Source organism: Polypterus senegalus, chromosome 2 (genome assembly GCF_016835505.1).
Source record: "Polypterus senegalus isolate Bchr_013 chromosome 2, ASM1683550v1, whole genome shotgun sequence".
Lineage (NCBI taxonomy): Eukaryota > Metazoa > Chordata > Cladistia > Polypteriformes > Polypteridae > Polypterus > Polypterus senegalus.
The window spans coordinates 164,384,453-164,400,368 of record NC_053155.1 but is presented as its reverse complement, the minus strand read 5'-3'; the positions used below and the strand labels follow the sequence as shown (position 1 = coordinate 164,400,368).

Here is a 15,916-nt window from a genome sequence, read left to right as displayed (position 1 = left end):
GAGGCTGACAGAAAGCTGCAAAGGGATTTAAGGTGGGCCGGATTTATGAGTTTTTTTCATAGGCTCTGGTAATTCTAGTGTTAAAGATGGTTGGGAAGTAGTGTGACTCTTCCCCCCACTAACATTCCTGAATATATTGTGCCAGTATGTGATAAATTTGGCAAAATCAGACCTACTTTAAAAGAAAATATACAACAAGTACAATTAGCAAAACTCCATCTTTATAACCGTGGCACGATGTTGCAGGAATTTAAACAGAGAGATTGTGTCATAGTTCTTATCCCCACCTTCCATTTGAAATTGGTAGACAATTGGCAGCAGCCCTATAAAATTAAAGGATGGAAAAGACTGATTAATTATTTAGTGAAACAACCAAATCATCAACCAGCAAAGCGAGTTTAGTTTATCATGTGAAACTATTGAAATCATGGAAGGCTCAGGATCCTGATCCCTACTACAGTTAACCTCAGTCTTTCTTTGCACAGTAATTAAACTTTAATTTAGGTCACAATCTGTGAAAAACCAGAACAGATTTCTCTAATTGCACATGTTATGAGTGGTCTATGGCATTGGCCAAATTTTACAGAATTGTACTCCAAAAAGTGCAGACTGCAATCAGGCGCAGGTGTGCACAAGTGCGTTTTTCTCCATGGTTAATTCAGGTACTGGCTGATTGTACCACATGGACATGCAGAGGCAGATAGAGCAGTCAGGCGCCTTAATGGTGCCACAGAGGAACCGACACATTGCACTGCACCCAATTATACAGGTAATAAAAAGAAGCCTGCACGGTCCAGAAATGGAAAATGAACAGAAAAAAAGACACAGAGGTTAAAGGACAGAAAGAAGAGCAGGAGCAAGCAAGTGAGAGAGAAATGGTGAAGAATAGAAGGAAGCAGGCAGACAGGAATGGAGCCACAAGGATGGAATGTGTGACCATGTGTCTGAACTCAAAAGGGGGCTGAAGGTTGCAACTGAAAATACTCCTGCAGACTCCTGTACAAGGCCAGAGAGGGTAGTGGGAGTTGAAAAAGTGGAGGCTTGGTGGCATTCTATGGTGGCATGTGATGACATGTGACACATGGGGACACTAGCAGGAACTGAGTGTTGTCTGCACCTGTTGGATGAAGTCTCTCTGTACTGCTACCTGAAGTGGTGAAGTTGGGGAAATGGTTTTAAGGAATGTTTTTCTGCTACCCAAAGATAAGAGTGGATGACCTCCTCAAGCAACTCTGTAGAGCTGTTTATGACCACTCTTGACATGACGAAAGGGTACTGGCAAATTCTTTAAATGGAAGTTACAAATGAAAATACCAAATTTAAAACTCCTAGTGGTCACTGACTTTACCTGAGGCCTCATGTATAACGCCGTACATAGAACTCACACTATAACATGGCGTAAGCACAAAAGCGGGAATGTGAGTACGCACATAAACATCTGTGCTTATGCAAACTTCCACGTTCTTCTGCTACATAAATCCCAATCAGCATGAAAAGTAACGCATGTGCACGTGCCTGCTGCCCCACCCCAATTCCTCCCAGAATTACGCCTCTTTGAATATGTAAATCAATATAAATAGCACTTAAGATCAGCCTCATCCACGCTGGAAAATTTATTGCTCAATTTCAAGGAGTTAGACTCCATCTCTACAATATATAAAATCCTTTTACAATCCCTTCCTTTCAAAGATCCAAGAGGACACTGGGAAAATGATCTCTCAATTAATATATCAGAAAAGGAGTGGAAAGTAGCAATGCAGAGAATTCACTCGAGCTCCATATGTGCAAAGCATACAATTATACAACTCAAAATTATATATCGAGCACATCTGTCTCGACTAAAACTCTCCAAAATGTTTCCAGGACATGATCCAACCTGTGAACGCTGCAAATTAGCTCCAGCCTCACTAGGTCACATGTTCTGGGCCTGCTCCAAATTAACATTATTCTGGACAAAAATTTTTAATTACCTCTCAGACAGTCTTGGACTCACAATCCCTCCTAACCCATTAACAGCTGTGTTTGGGGTTCTTCCAGAGGGTCTTAAAGTGGAGAAAGACAAACAAATTGTGATTGCATTCACTACACTGTTGGCACGCAGACTTATTCTGATAAACTGGAAGAACCCAAACTCTCCTCTTTTAAGTCAGTGGGAAACTGATGTGTTATATTATTTAAAATTGGAAAAAATCAAATACTCAGTTAGAGGATCTGTGCAGACTTTTTTCAAAACATGGCAGGATCTAATCAGTAATATTTTGAAATGATTTTATAAAGCACAGAGAATTTGTTGATTTAGGTATTTTTAAAAGCCTTAAATTTTACACCGTTTGGCTTGCTCTCTCTCTCAAGGGTGGGGATCGATCTGTTCTTAGCATAATTCTTTTTCTTTTTTTTTTGTAAAAATGTGATTGCTATGTATTGATTGTAATAAAATTTAAAAAAAAAAAAAAGATCAGCCTTCTGTGAAAAGACAATGGCAAAAGTATGAGGGAAAATAGAATTTCAGCGAACACCAAGTGGAGACAAGGAAAAACGTACTATTTGTTGGTTTAAATAGTGGTATAAACAAGAAAAGGAAGCTGATTGAGTGACATAGCGTGTCGGAGAAAGTGTAAGCTCAAGTTCACAAAGTCGCACAGTGCCCAAAATAAAAAAGAAGTCACATATAAAGTTGCTGTGAAAAGGCGAGTCGTAGCCCACCGTCTGAGTGTCATATGAAAGCTTATAAGGGTACAGAGAAAAAAAATAGGCACACAGTGGGGAAAAAGCACGAAATCTCAATTTTAATCTTGAAATTTCCACTTTAATCACGTACTTTATTTTGTCGTTAAAGTAGAACATCATAAACTTCATCTTAAAATCGTTTAATTTACGAGTTTCTCAAATCCCATCATAGCTTAAGTAGCACGTTAAATGCTTTGTTTTGTATTTGATCTTCTATGTGCTCTATGTGTGTGAATCATTATGTGCTTCTTAATCTGGCTTTCTCTTCCTCCGACAGGACACAGAATCCATTACATTCATGATATTACAGCTCTCTGAATAACTAAAATGCTGAGATGTATACGTGACATCATTTTCATGATGATAGGAGTTAAAGCATGTTATTAAACATGGGAACACGGTAGCACAGTGATTGTGCGTGACCTTCGATGAAATAATTTATTGCATCAGTACTATCTCTTTTAAACAACAACAACAACATTTATTTATATAGCACATTTTCATACAAAAAGTAGCTCAAAGTGCTTTATATAATGAAGAATAGAAAAATAAAAGATACAGTAAGAAAATAAAATAAGTCCACATTAATTAACATAGAATAAGAGTAAGGTCCAATGGCCAGGGTGGACAGAAAAAACAAAAAAAAAAACTCCAGACGGCTGGAGAAAAAAAATAAAAAACGTACAAACCTCCAATTCTTGTCCTTTCTTTTCTTTCTCCAAATACCCAATCGCCACACAATCCGCTCTGTAATAGACGTTAAGCCATCTGTAAGCCTATAATGCCTATTCTTCAAAACTTTTAAGGAACATTGAAATATCTTTGTAGTACATGTTTAATTATTCTGTCTTTCATGCCAGTCCCAGTGAAGCATACAGTGCGAAGCAGGAACAATCTGTGAACGGAGAGCCAGATCCTTGCTAGCGTAGAGACACCATGTCCCTTAATTATTAACAATATAGATTATTTAAATAAAGTTAAAGTTTTATCTGTATAATATAATAAACATATTTTGCTGCATTTCATCTTAAAAATGATATTGTCATCATATATAAATACGTGCTTTAGAAAGTGGCTCAGGTTGTGCAATACAGGTAATTGTACTTATAAGTACAAACAGTTCTACAAGTAGCAGTTGATGGAGTGATAGAGTGCGTTTAGAGCTCTTGGGATGAAACTGTTTCTGAACCGTGAGGTCTGTATAGGAAAGGTTTTGAAGTGTTTGCCGTGTGAGAAGCAGTTCAGATAGGAAATATGGCTGAGACTGTGTGTGCTTGATGCTGTATACTGATAATTCTCTTTCCGATCAGTTGCTCTGAGTGGTGCAGTGAGAGTAATATGGAAAAAGATGATCCGCTGTGGCAACCCCTGAGCAACTGAAAGAAGAAGAATGCAGTGAGAGTAACAACACTAAAACAGATATGGTATTTAGAATAGTTTGACCATTCTGTGGACCATTATATTGTTGCAGGTTAATTACAATCAGATGCATTTAACTAATAAACAATATGCGGTTAATTTCAGTGTATTTATAAAGCCATGTCATGGATGTGGATCTGAAAAAGAAAGATAAACCACACAGGAACAGTAGTATTGCTTTGACGCTGAGTGCCGCCAGTCTGCTAAACCGAGCGGAGAACTTGCATACAACAGGGTATGAGCTACCGTGGAAATGTGCGTGGCTTTACACCAACTTTAGGTTTTATACATCGCGATTTAAAAATGGAAACGTCCATACGCAACATTTCTGTACGTACGCACCGTTTATACATGAGGCCCCTGGTTTTCCCTTTTGTTTTTTGTTTTTTTTTATTTTATTTTATTGATTTTATTGTAATCGCACAACATTCCATACAAATAGATCTATTTTTACAAAAATTGGATTGAAAACAAATCAACCCTCACCCGTGAGAAAGAGAGCATGGCCAACAGAGTAAAACTTAAAGCTCGTAAAAATAAGTAAATCAATGAACTAATAAGTGGATAAAGATAAATGGAGAAATGGCGAGAGAATCTGCTTCCTCAGTGCTTTAAGAGCTTAATCTAAAATGTTATTAATTAGATTCTGCCGGGTTTTGAAAAAGTTCTGCACAGATCTTCTAAGTGAGAATTAGATTTTTTCCAATTTCAAATAGTATAAAACATCAGTTATCCACTGACTTAAAAGAGGAGAGTTAGAATTCTTCCAGTTGAGCAAGATAAGTCTACGTGCCAATAGTGAACTAAAGGGCAATTACAGTTTGTTTGTCCTTCTCCACTTTAAGCCCATCTGGCAGTACACCAAACACAGCTGGCAATGGGTTAGGAGGGATTGTGAGACCAAGGCTGTCTGAAAGGCATTAAAAAATTTTGGTCCAGAATGATGTTAATTGGGCATATGCCCAAAACATGTGGCCCAATGAGGCTGGAACTTGATTGCAGTGTTTGCAGGTTGGATCTTGCCCTGGAAACACTTTGGACAATTTTAAACAAGACAGATGTGCTCCATATATAATTTTGAGTTGAATGATTGTTTGCTTTGCAAATATGGAGCTTGAGTGAATTACCAGCATTGCTACCTTCCACTACTTTTCTGAGTTATTGAGTAAGAGAGAGAGCGAGAGAGCGCGACACACACATACACACACACAGGCAGCGCGAAAGAGACACACACACAGGCAGCACGAAAGAGACGCACAAACACAGGCAGCACGAGAGACCGCCACAAGCGCGAGATGCAGACACACAGGCAGCGCGAGAGAGAGCTGGACGCATTAAGGTAGGAAGGCAGTTAAAGAATGCACTGGGCTTGATTTTGTTTTCACTTCTGTTTCCAGCGATCTGTTCGTAGCGTGCATTGTTGCAATGTTATTTTTCTTGGTGGTTTATTAAATTACGGATTTTTTCAAATGTTCATTTTTTTCCCTGTGCTTAAAACTCATTAAAAAAAGTACTTTTAGCCAGCGGTTGGTAGCACTATAGCGCAAACTATTGCAGTGTTAGTTTTCTCTGTTGTTCAAGGTTTTCTCAATGTTATTCAATGTTTTTACATTTAGTTTACTATTACACTGTGCATTCTATGGTTTAATTAACTATATTTGTGCTTAAAAACTTAAAAAAATATAAATATTTACATATAATTCGTATGGTCTGGAACAGATTAATTGTATTTACATACAATCCTATGGGGAAATTGCTTCGGTTCACAACTAAATCGGTTTACAACCAGAGCTTTGGAACGAATTATGGTTGTGAACCGAGGTTCTACTGTATAAGGATAGTAGTCTCTAAATGTGTGCATTATATTTTTAAGGTTAATGATTTTGTCTCTGTTTGTGTTGGTGATTGCTGGGATTGCATTGTAAACTTCTTGCTTGTGGATTTGTTGAGCTAACATCTTATTAGCTTTCTCTCTGTGTTCATAGTAATGATGTCTTCATTTAAAAATGAGTTGTTCAGTTTCTTTAGTTGTTAAGAGGTGAGCTCTGAATGCAGAGCCTGCCTTTGCCTATGAAGAGCCTTACTTGGACACCTGGCATGTTCTTGATATATTCTAGTAATTTCGCTGGTTAGCTCTGATACCTTCTTGGCTTCTAATTTATTTCTGTGGGAAAGATATGAGATAATCTGTTCTCTTGAGAAGGCTTTCAGGGTATCCCAGAGTATTCCTGCAGAAACCTCTGAAGATGTATTTGTCTCTAGAAAAAAACTGATTTGTTTTTATATAAATTCTGTACAGTTCTTGTCTGCTAATAAAAGTGGGTTAAGACGCCATCTGCAAGATGGATATGTAGGGCATAATGATTTTAGCTCCAAGATCAAAGGGACATGGTTAGAATTAACAATAGTACTGTACTTGCAAGATTTAATCGTAGGCAAGAAATTGTTATCTACAAAGAAATAATCAATTCTTGAGTAGCAGTGATGCACTGGTGAGTAGAAGGAATATGTTCTTGAGTTTGGGTTTACAAATCTCCAGGGGTCTGATAAGTTGTGGTCAGTTGTAAACTGTGTAATTGTCTTTGCAGTGTTAGATGTCATCACCCCTGTGACAGGAAACCTATCTAAGTCTGGATTTAAAACATAATTAAAGTCCTCAGCCATTATAATTTTATGAGTGTTCACATTGGGAATGGATATAAATACATTTTGCATAAATTCCCTGTCATTCACATTTGGTGCATAAATATTTATCAAAATCACTTTACAGTTAAATAAATTGCCCATGACAATCACATATCTTACATCAGGATCAGATGCTACATCTGATACCACAAATGAGACTGTTCTATGTATAAGAATTCCCTCACCCCTAGTTTTTGTTTTTCAGTTTTCAGATCCTCCCTTTTTGATTGCGCAGGGCACCTGCCACCTTCTAGTGTCTGGTGGATAGAGTGCTACGACTCCACATTTCATATAGTGCCACCTACCTGGATGATATCATCTGTTCTGGCATGTGGGAGAATCATGTGCAACATGTTAGGGTGGTGCTCCTGGCATTATGTGAAGCTGGTTTGAATATCAATCCAAAGAAATGTTATTTTGAGTTGATGGAAACCAAGTACTTAGGTTATTTGAGGGTAGGGGCACTGTCTGTCCACAGTGTACCAAAGTTCATACACTGGCCCTGTCCACAAACAAAGTGGCAGGTCATGGCATTTTTGGGGTTAGCAGAGTACTAGCACCGGTTTGTGCCTTGACAAAGAAGCAAGCTCCCAATCTGGTGGTTTGGGATGACAAAGTAGAGGCTGGATCCAGTGACTTAAAACATGACCTTACTTCTACAACTATATTAATGGCTGCTGAGTTTTCATTGCCTGCCATTCTCCAGCCCGATGTCAAACACCCAGTCTTATTCCTGATCCAGAAACTGTTGGATCACAAGACAAGGTATGCACCCTTGGAACAGGAAGCCCTGATGATAAAGTTGGGCAATTAGCAGCTGAGATACTACCTCCTGGGACGCAAGTTCACTCTAGACACTAATCATGCCCCACAATGTTGGATGGGGTTGCATAAAGAGTCAAACCCGCCTGTCACTAGCAGGTTCTTGGATCTTCAGCCGTGTAACTTTTCAGTTCAATTTCACCAGAGCTTCCTCCACATCAATGTCGATGCTCTTTCTCAGGTTCAGAACTTCTCAGCTCATACCATCTGACCTGACAGGTAGGGACGGAAGCAGTGAATGTGTCATTCATATGCAATTGGGACACAACCACAGTGCTCAGTTGATACTAATGACCCTCTGAGCCAGCGGCTTTCAGGGTCATCTAATGCCTCTCTTATGTCTTCCCTCTGCAGAAAGAATGAGTGATGGACTGGCCACCAATGTCACTTCGGGTTTCCAGTTTACCATTAACACCTCTTAAATGTTTTTTAAAAACTAACATCTTAGAACTGTTGGGTGACGACCGTCTGAAGAAGACTTGTTTTATCCTTTTATATATGTACAAATCATCATCACAACATGAGGTTCACTTCATTGCCCCAAACCTTTATGATCTGTTTTCTTCTGTTCTTTAAAGGCACATAACTTACGAAAGCTATATTTTAATTTATGTGCTCACAATGGATACGCTCTTTAGCTAGTGTGAACGCTGGCCCGGACACAGACAGACGGACATCATAATTTCACCACACACCGTTTATTTACACTAATATTTACAAGATTACCGTGCAATCACACCCCAGTGCCTCCAGCACGGATCCCCCAAAGTCCAGGCCACACACTCCTTTTGCCTTTCTTTCCTGGCCGCCTCCAGTCCTCACTCCAGCTCCGTCTTGCTTCCACCCGACTCTCGCCAATGACTGGAGGGAGGCGGCCCCTTTTATGGGAACCCGGATGGGCTAAAGCTGCTTCCCGGCACTCCTCCGCAGACATGCCCTTGTGTGGCGGAAGTGCTGGCTGTGCACCCGGAAGCCGTCCGGGTGTCCCCTGTCGTCTTCCCCCCAGCACTTCCTGGTGTGGTGGAAGTGCTGGGCTCCAGGGCTGTTCAGGCAGCGGGGCGGCCACGGGCCCCTACAGGGCTGGGCCTCCATGCCCCCTACCCGAGGCCACTAACATAACCAGGGCGGGCACCCCCTTGTGGTCTGGTGGAGGTACAGGCCCTCCTCTGGTCCTCCTGGGCGTCCAGGCCGGGTTCCTGCCTCGGCCGAATGTGGCAGATGATGGTCTGGAAGTGGGGCGCCGCCTGGCGATGACCACGGGCCCCAACAAGGCTGGGCTTCCATGCCCTCTACCCGAGGCCACCAGCGTAACCAGGACGGACACTCCCTCGCGGTCTGGAGGAGGTACAAGCCCTCCTCTGGTCCTCCTGGGTGTCCCGGCCGGGCAGTGCCACACTAGTTATAAAGTTTCTAGTGTCTACACCCTGAAGGAGGCAGCAATTGGCTCATAGCTAGTTTGCACTGGTTTACTTCCTCTCCACACTGTTGGTGTGTGTGTGTGTGTGGACTTTCTTTCTTTCTGGACTTTCTTGCTGGATTTAGAGAGGGAAACTTATTTTTCACAAAAGTTATTACTTTTCAGCTAAAACGATACCAACGCCATAATACAGTAGCTGGCTTTGTCCTAACTATTAAGCTACAATTATTAAAGTTCTTTAAAATAAAAGTAGGTTTACTTGAGGTGTGATGTTGGCGTTTTGTTCCTTTTCTGGTCAGACAGAAATCTTCAGCACACTTTTATGGCACACTCAAAAAAAAAAAAAGAGTGGCCACGATAGTTTTTCTTATTAATGTAATAAATCACCAAAAGTGAATACTATTTGGTAAACAAAGGGTCCCTGTTGTCGATTGGACCATGAAAATGGACTGGCATGAGCAGTAATTGGTAGGAATGTGTTTTACACTGAAGTGGTTCTGTCAAGGTTGCAGTAAAGGGACGAACTTCTGCCCGCCCCTCAGATGCTACTTGGACAACAAACTGAAAGCTGTGTACTCACATTGCTGCTTCACTTTACAAATTCCACAGGTTAGTGTACAATAAATTGGAGTATTTTACCTTTAACTGAGAGTAAAGTATACTCAGAACATGACAGTAGTATGCTGATATGTATTGCTACAGAGGCGCAAAGTTAAAACTCGCTAAAAGCAGACGGCAAGCTGCTTGTTTGCAAAGACCACCACTGCACAGTAGATAGAAGACGGTGCTGTGGATCATTAACCAGACAAGAATGTGGCTATTTAAAGAGTTGCTTGGTTCCTAAACACTTGGTACTCTTGTTAAATGTATATTTTGTAAACTGTATTAGATGTAAATAAGGTATAGTATGGCTGAAATGTTGTGATGAATGGTTATTATGTTGTTATACATGTATAAATATGAAACAGGAAGTTATGAAAGTGTTTGAAATATAAGAGTAGCATTGACGATTTTTGATTAATGCTTAATGCTGATATTTCATACCTTGAAAATGTTATTTAAAAAAAAGGGTTATATAATGAAGAGATTAGTTGTGCCTCTACATACTGTATAATTTAAAACAGCACATAGCTTGATTTAAATACAGTATTTCTGTAATCTTTTTCTATATTACCCTAGTGGCTAGGGATTGCTTACTGTATGTACATGTGTATGTGATCTTGTTTATTGAGACTCTTGGTGGAATGAAGAGGTACCTGAGAATGTGAATGTAAAATAGTCAAATATATATGCATGGTTATAATGACGTTATTTAACGTGAATAAAGAGACGCAACTTGGACAACAAACTGAAAGCAGTGTGCTCTCATTACTCCTCCACTTTACCTATTCCACAGGGCCAAAGACCTGTATTACGCCACCATTGAGGGCCAGTGGAGTTCAGTTCCAGACCTGGTTGACATACACTTCAGGATGGATTTGCTACTTTCGTCATTTCTGCTGCTGTGGCCAACTAGTGGGGCCTGTAACACTTTTCTTTCTTTTTTAGGGAGCTCTTCTCCTTCACCTTTGTTGCACCTTCCGATTGCACTATTACAGTTGTCTCTTTCAAGTTTTAACATGCAAAGTTATGTCTGTAGGATTGATGATTAGTCAACTCCCATCTTTAGAAAAACAAATGTGTGACTTTTATTTAAGGTCTCTTAATTCCTGCTGCACCTGATATTCTTTGACAAGGTTTCGACTAATGGCACCATCTTACAATGTTATTTTTACTGTCATAAGGGTTGGAATAAACTTCCCAACCCAACAACAGTAACACAGAACCTGTACCCAAATAGTTAGGAACACCAAAAAAAGTTACCAAATGTCTGCAACCAATTTTTATTTTACTGTTTTAAAGTAGTAAAAAACAGTTATTTTTCTCCACTTGTATTATTTTTAATAAGTATCCCTAGCATTTATATGCACTGTTGAAAACTCATGACCTATGTATCATTTTTAAGGGCAGATTTTACTATGTAGAATATATCTAGTTTGTACAGAAATGATACTGTGTGCAAGATTGAAAAACATCTTCACAAAAAAGAAAACAAAATAAAATATAACAACATAATCAACTTAATTTGTAATGACAGAGATTCAATAACACTTGAAGTAGAAAAAAATTTGTGATTTTTTTTAACCTGATTTTACAATTCCATGTACAAAACCAATTATGAAAAGAGAACTAGAAAACAGTTATGTAAATGGCATCTGTTTGCAATAACAAAAATAACTTCATACTTATAAGATTTATGCCACAAAGAGAAGCCATTTTCTGTCCACCTGAATACAGAATGGCACCTTGCAGCTCTCACTCAATTGCTAATAGATAGTAATAATAATAATAATAATAATTCTTTGCATCTATATAGCGATTTTCTCATGTGATAGCATGAAAGAAAGCACTTTGCATCCACCACTCAGCTGAACTATCCTAAAACAAATTACATACTCCTTGCCAACTACCATAAGAGACATAGCAAAATTAAACTTGTGAGAAGCATGTGAAAACAATGCCCACCTCACTAATGGCTAATCATTACAGTTGCAGGTACCATAACAGACAGAAAGCACTTTGCTCCCACCTCCATGCCAGTCACCTGAACTATCTGAAAATAAACAATACACCCCTCATCAAATCGCTATTACACTACAAAACATAACCAAAAAAGTGATAAACAAGTCAATCAAAATCCGGCCCCAGACATCACATTATTTCTTCTCCCTCTCTTACTCTGTGTTGTGTTCTTTTAAAGAAAAGAAAAAAATGTCTTGCTTCGTCATCAATATCTTCCATTTGTCACAGGGTAGAAAAACACATGCTACCTTCTTTGAAAGGAAAGAACCTGAGAAATTCAAATAGTTGATTGCTGAATACCTTGCATTAATATTTGGTCTCATTTGATCAAGGATTTATATGATGCAGCAAGAAAATATCTCAGGGTGTCACTTTGAGATTGATAATTTTATCAGACAGATGCATTTTGAAGAGGTCATATGGAGAGAAACTGGCACTCTTGCAGGAATTAATGGTGTCTGGTAGTTTGCTTTTTATCAAAATTAGTAATTCCAGCCTGTCCTACAAGTACCGATTTCATGGCTAATATTTCTTAAATGTCAAAAATTACATTTTTATTCTACATAAGGAATAATAAGGGTGTCAGAATATAGGAGCAGATGTTAAAACCTCCAGGATTTTTGGGCAGTTTTTCATGATTTTGTTTTTGTATTTGGAGATATAATGATGCTAAAATTTTTTTATAAGACACTAGCTGATTACCCAGTGGTTTCGCTCACTGAGTGCAAGGGAAAAAAATAAAATGTAGTGTTTATAAAATAAGTTAAGTAGTAAAACATTTTGATAAAAGAATTTGAAGAACATATAAGAAGTGTATAAATTATTAAACAGTAAAACATTTCCATAAGAGAATTTGAATGATATATAAGAAGTGTATATATTATTAAACAGTAAAACATTAACATGTAAGAATTAAAGATACATTGAGCAGTACTGGAGTGTTTTCGGGTAAAGGACATTTTAACGGCCTTATAACACATAAGGTAAGTAGCACTAACAGCAGCTTAAATGTATTTGGATCATCTCTCGGTAGCAGATCCCTTGTGAAAGGCGCTACACGACCGCTGTGGTATAGAAATTACATTTTCTATGCGATCCTGCAAATTTCTGCCTGACAACCTTGCACTATGTGCCTGTGATTTAAGAGAAAAATTATTCTGAGAAATGTGAACGTTACCCTTCCGTGCTTAACAAGCAGAAGGTCCAAACAATTCCCACGTCCAAAACTTAACATGAAGAGGTCGGTACATCTTCTTAGATGTAAACCCTCCATTTTCTTAAAAGAATTTATCACAAAAGCAACATTGAATTTTTTGGGGTTTTAGTGACCTGAACTTACCTTAAGGTGGACAGTAAGTAGTTGTGAAGCGTAATTTACAAAGAGAGTCCTGCTTCAATGGCACCGATTACACTCATTTGCAAAGATATCCACTCTCTCAGGAGCCGACGGGGCACTCGAAGTGTCACAAACAGTGTAAGAAGAGAGAACGGCGCTCGAAACTGCGAAGCTCTCGACCCGACAGAGCAGCCTGACATTCCATGTCTCAGAGCGTCCACTTTGTTCTCACAACCCCTCCCCGCTGAAGGCGGTCTCATCTTCACATTGTTTACAGCTTGGCGCAGTTAAAAAGTAGAAAGACGCAAAGCTGTTTTCCTCATCTCTTCTACTATCAAGTACTGCCAATTAAAAAAAAAGTTATAATGTGGCAGTTTCAGTGACAGTCACAGAGACGAATAAATAAAACTTCCCTGTCAGAACGCACCTGGCGGCGAACGGGTCAGCACTGGTGTCCAGAGAGGAGGGCTGGGAGAGGGCGATGCGGGGCACACTTCTATGGGATAGATCAGCGTTTTTGTGTTTATCTCTTTTCAGTATCAGTAAAGTAACTCTCACACAAACAATAACAATTCATAAAGACAATATAAAAATGGCGTCCACAAATGAAGTGATTAGTTCCTGTATTATGTTCTGTTGTCATACGTAATTTCCGTTTTGTGTGGTCATATGTAATTTCCATTTCAAACGCAAAAAGAATTTTATATATATAGATTTATGCATCCATCCATTTCCAAACCCACTTATCCTGAGCAAGGGCCATGGGAAGTGGAAGCCTATACCATCAAGTATTAGGTACAAGTCAGGTATAATCTCTGAATGTTGGACCAGTCTTTTGCCTGGAGTAAAAAATAAAATAACACTTAACATGATTATCAAAGTTAAGATCAGGGCCATTTTTATTGATTGAATTTTGGCAAAATCCATAAGTACTCTCTCATAGTAAATCTGGAAGCCTAAATACAAAACAGAGAACTGGTGAAATTGATACTTTTCTAATTTTACATTTTATATCTTATCCTTAAATGACAAAGTATTACTCAAACAGAAGCAATATGTGTCTTTGTAAAGGGTGAAACAATAAGAATATCAATATAAATAATCCTAAAACATTTAAAAAATATGGCATTTCAAAATGACTAAAAAATTGCTGGAGCATTCGCAACCCTTATAATTCGCAACAGTATAACAAAATACTTTCAACAACTAGATGACAAGTTAAAAGTAGCTTTGTACTGGTAACTGTCTGATATGGATGAGCCTGTAGGCATTTCTTAAATTCAACTTTGTAGCATTTTAAATTTGGTTTAGGAAAAATTAGATTTGAGGTAGTTTGTTCTTTACATTGATCTTATTTACTTCCCTATAGCTGATTCAAGTTTGGTATACCATCTTTTCTCTTGGGGCGGCACGGTGGCGCAGTGGTAGCGCTGCTGCCTCGCAGTTAGGAGACCCGGGTTCGCTTCCCGGGTCCTCCCTGCGTGGAGTTTGCATGTTCTCCCGTGTCTCGGGTTTCCTCCGTTTCCTCCCACAATCCAAAGACATGCTGGTTAGGTGGATTGGCGATTCTAAATTGGTGTGCTGGGTGTGTTTGTGTGTGTCCTGCGGTGGGTTGGCACCCTGTCCAGGATTGGTTCCTGCCTTGTGCCCTGTGTTGGCTGGGATTGGCTCCAGCAGACCCCCGTGACCCTGTATTCGGATTCAGCGGGTTAGGAAATGGATGGATGGATGGATCTTTTCTCTTTAATAAAAAAAATTCCAGCCACAGTTAACCCAAATGATAAGTGAACAAATCCAGTTGCTAAATAATCTTATTCACTGGCCATGATAAAGTCTATAACCCCAACAATGAGGACCTTACGCGCTGGATCACCTTCGGGGACCACATGGCCATAGTGCCATAACTGACGCACCCTCACAATGCAGATAATGTGCCTCATTCGGGCCACCATTAGCAACCGCTCATTCGACACAAAGTCAAACCAACGGTACCTAAGGATTTTCCGGAGAGACAAAGTACCAAAGGAGTCCAGTCTTCATCTCAGGTAACTGGATAGCATCCATGTCTCACAACCATATAGCAAGACAGGAAGCACCAGGACTCTAAACACGTCCTTTGCATAGATATCGGGAGCACCACACACCCCTTTCCAGTGACCTCATGACCCCCCCATGCTCTCCCAATCCGTCTACTGACTTCATAGGAAGCGTCACCAGAGACATGAATGTGACTGCCAAGGTGAGTAAACCTCTCGACAAGGTTGACCCTCTCTCCGCAAACAGACACACTGCTACACTGCTGATGGCTGTGCCCAAAAGGTCATTAAAGGCCTGGATCTGGGTTTTTATTCAGGACTTTTGCAAGCTCAGACACTCTGACTCCTCGCTCAGTCTCTCAAGCACCCCAATCAGAGCCTCTGTTGACTCCGCAAAGATCACAGCATCATCAGCAAAGTCAAGATCTGTGAATCTTTCTTCACCAACAGATGCCCCACAGCCGCTGGACCCCACAATCTTGCGCAACACCCAGTCTATACAAGCATTGAACAGAGTAGGAGCAAGAACACACCCCTGATGAACCCCAGAACCAATTGGGAAAAACACAGAGGTTCTGCCTCCACTCTGCACAGCACTCACAGTACCAGTGTACAGCAACCTTGAGGGGATCCCTCGAACCCTCAGGATGTCCCACAGGACAGCTCGATCAACTGAGTCGAATGCTTTATGAAAATCAACAAAGGCTGCAAGGACGCTCTGCCGATATTCGCGTTTGCGCTCCATGAGAACCCTCAGTGCCAGAATGCGGTCGATGGTAGACTTCTCAGGCATAAAATCAGACTGTTCTGGTCACTGGTAGGTGAGCAAGTGATTACGGATTCTATTGAGGA

The 15,916-nt window shown here is 39.8% G+C and overlaps 1 protein-coding gene across 1 annotated transcript in view; it reads right to left on the bottom strand.

Annotated features, from left to right (window-relative positions):
* LOC120524431 (glutamate receptor ionotropic, kainate 1-like) overlaps positions 1–15,916 on the bottom strand; it is a 491,483-nt gene that overhangs the window by 384,104 nt on the left and 91,463 nt on the right. The window contains 1 exon segment of the mRNA XM_039746284.1: positions 10,884–10,896. Within this exon segment, the coding sequence (XP_039602218.1) occupies positions 10,884–10,896 (13 nt within the window).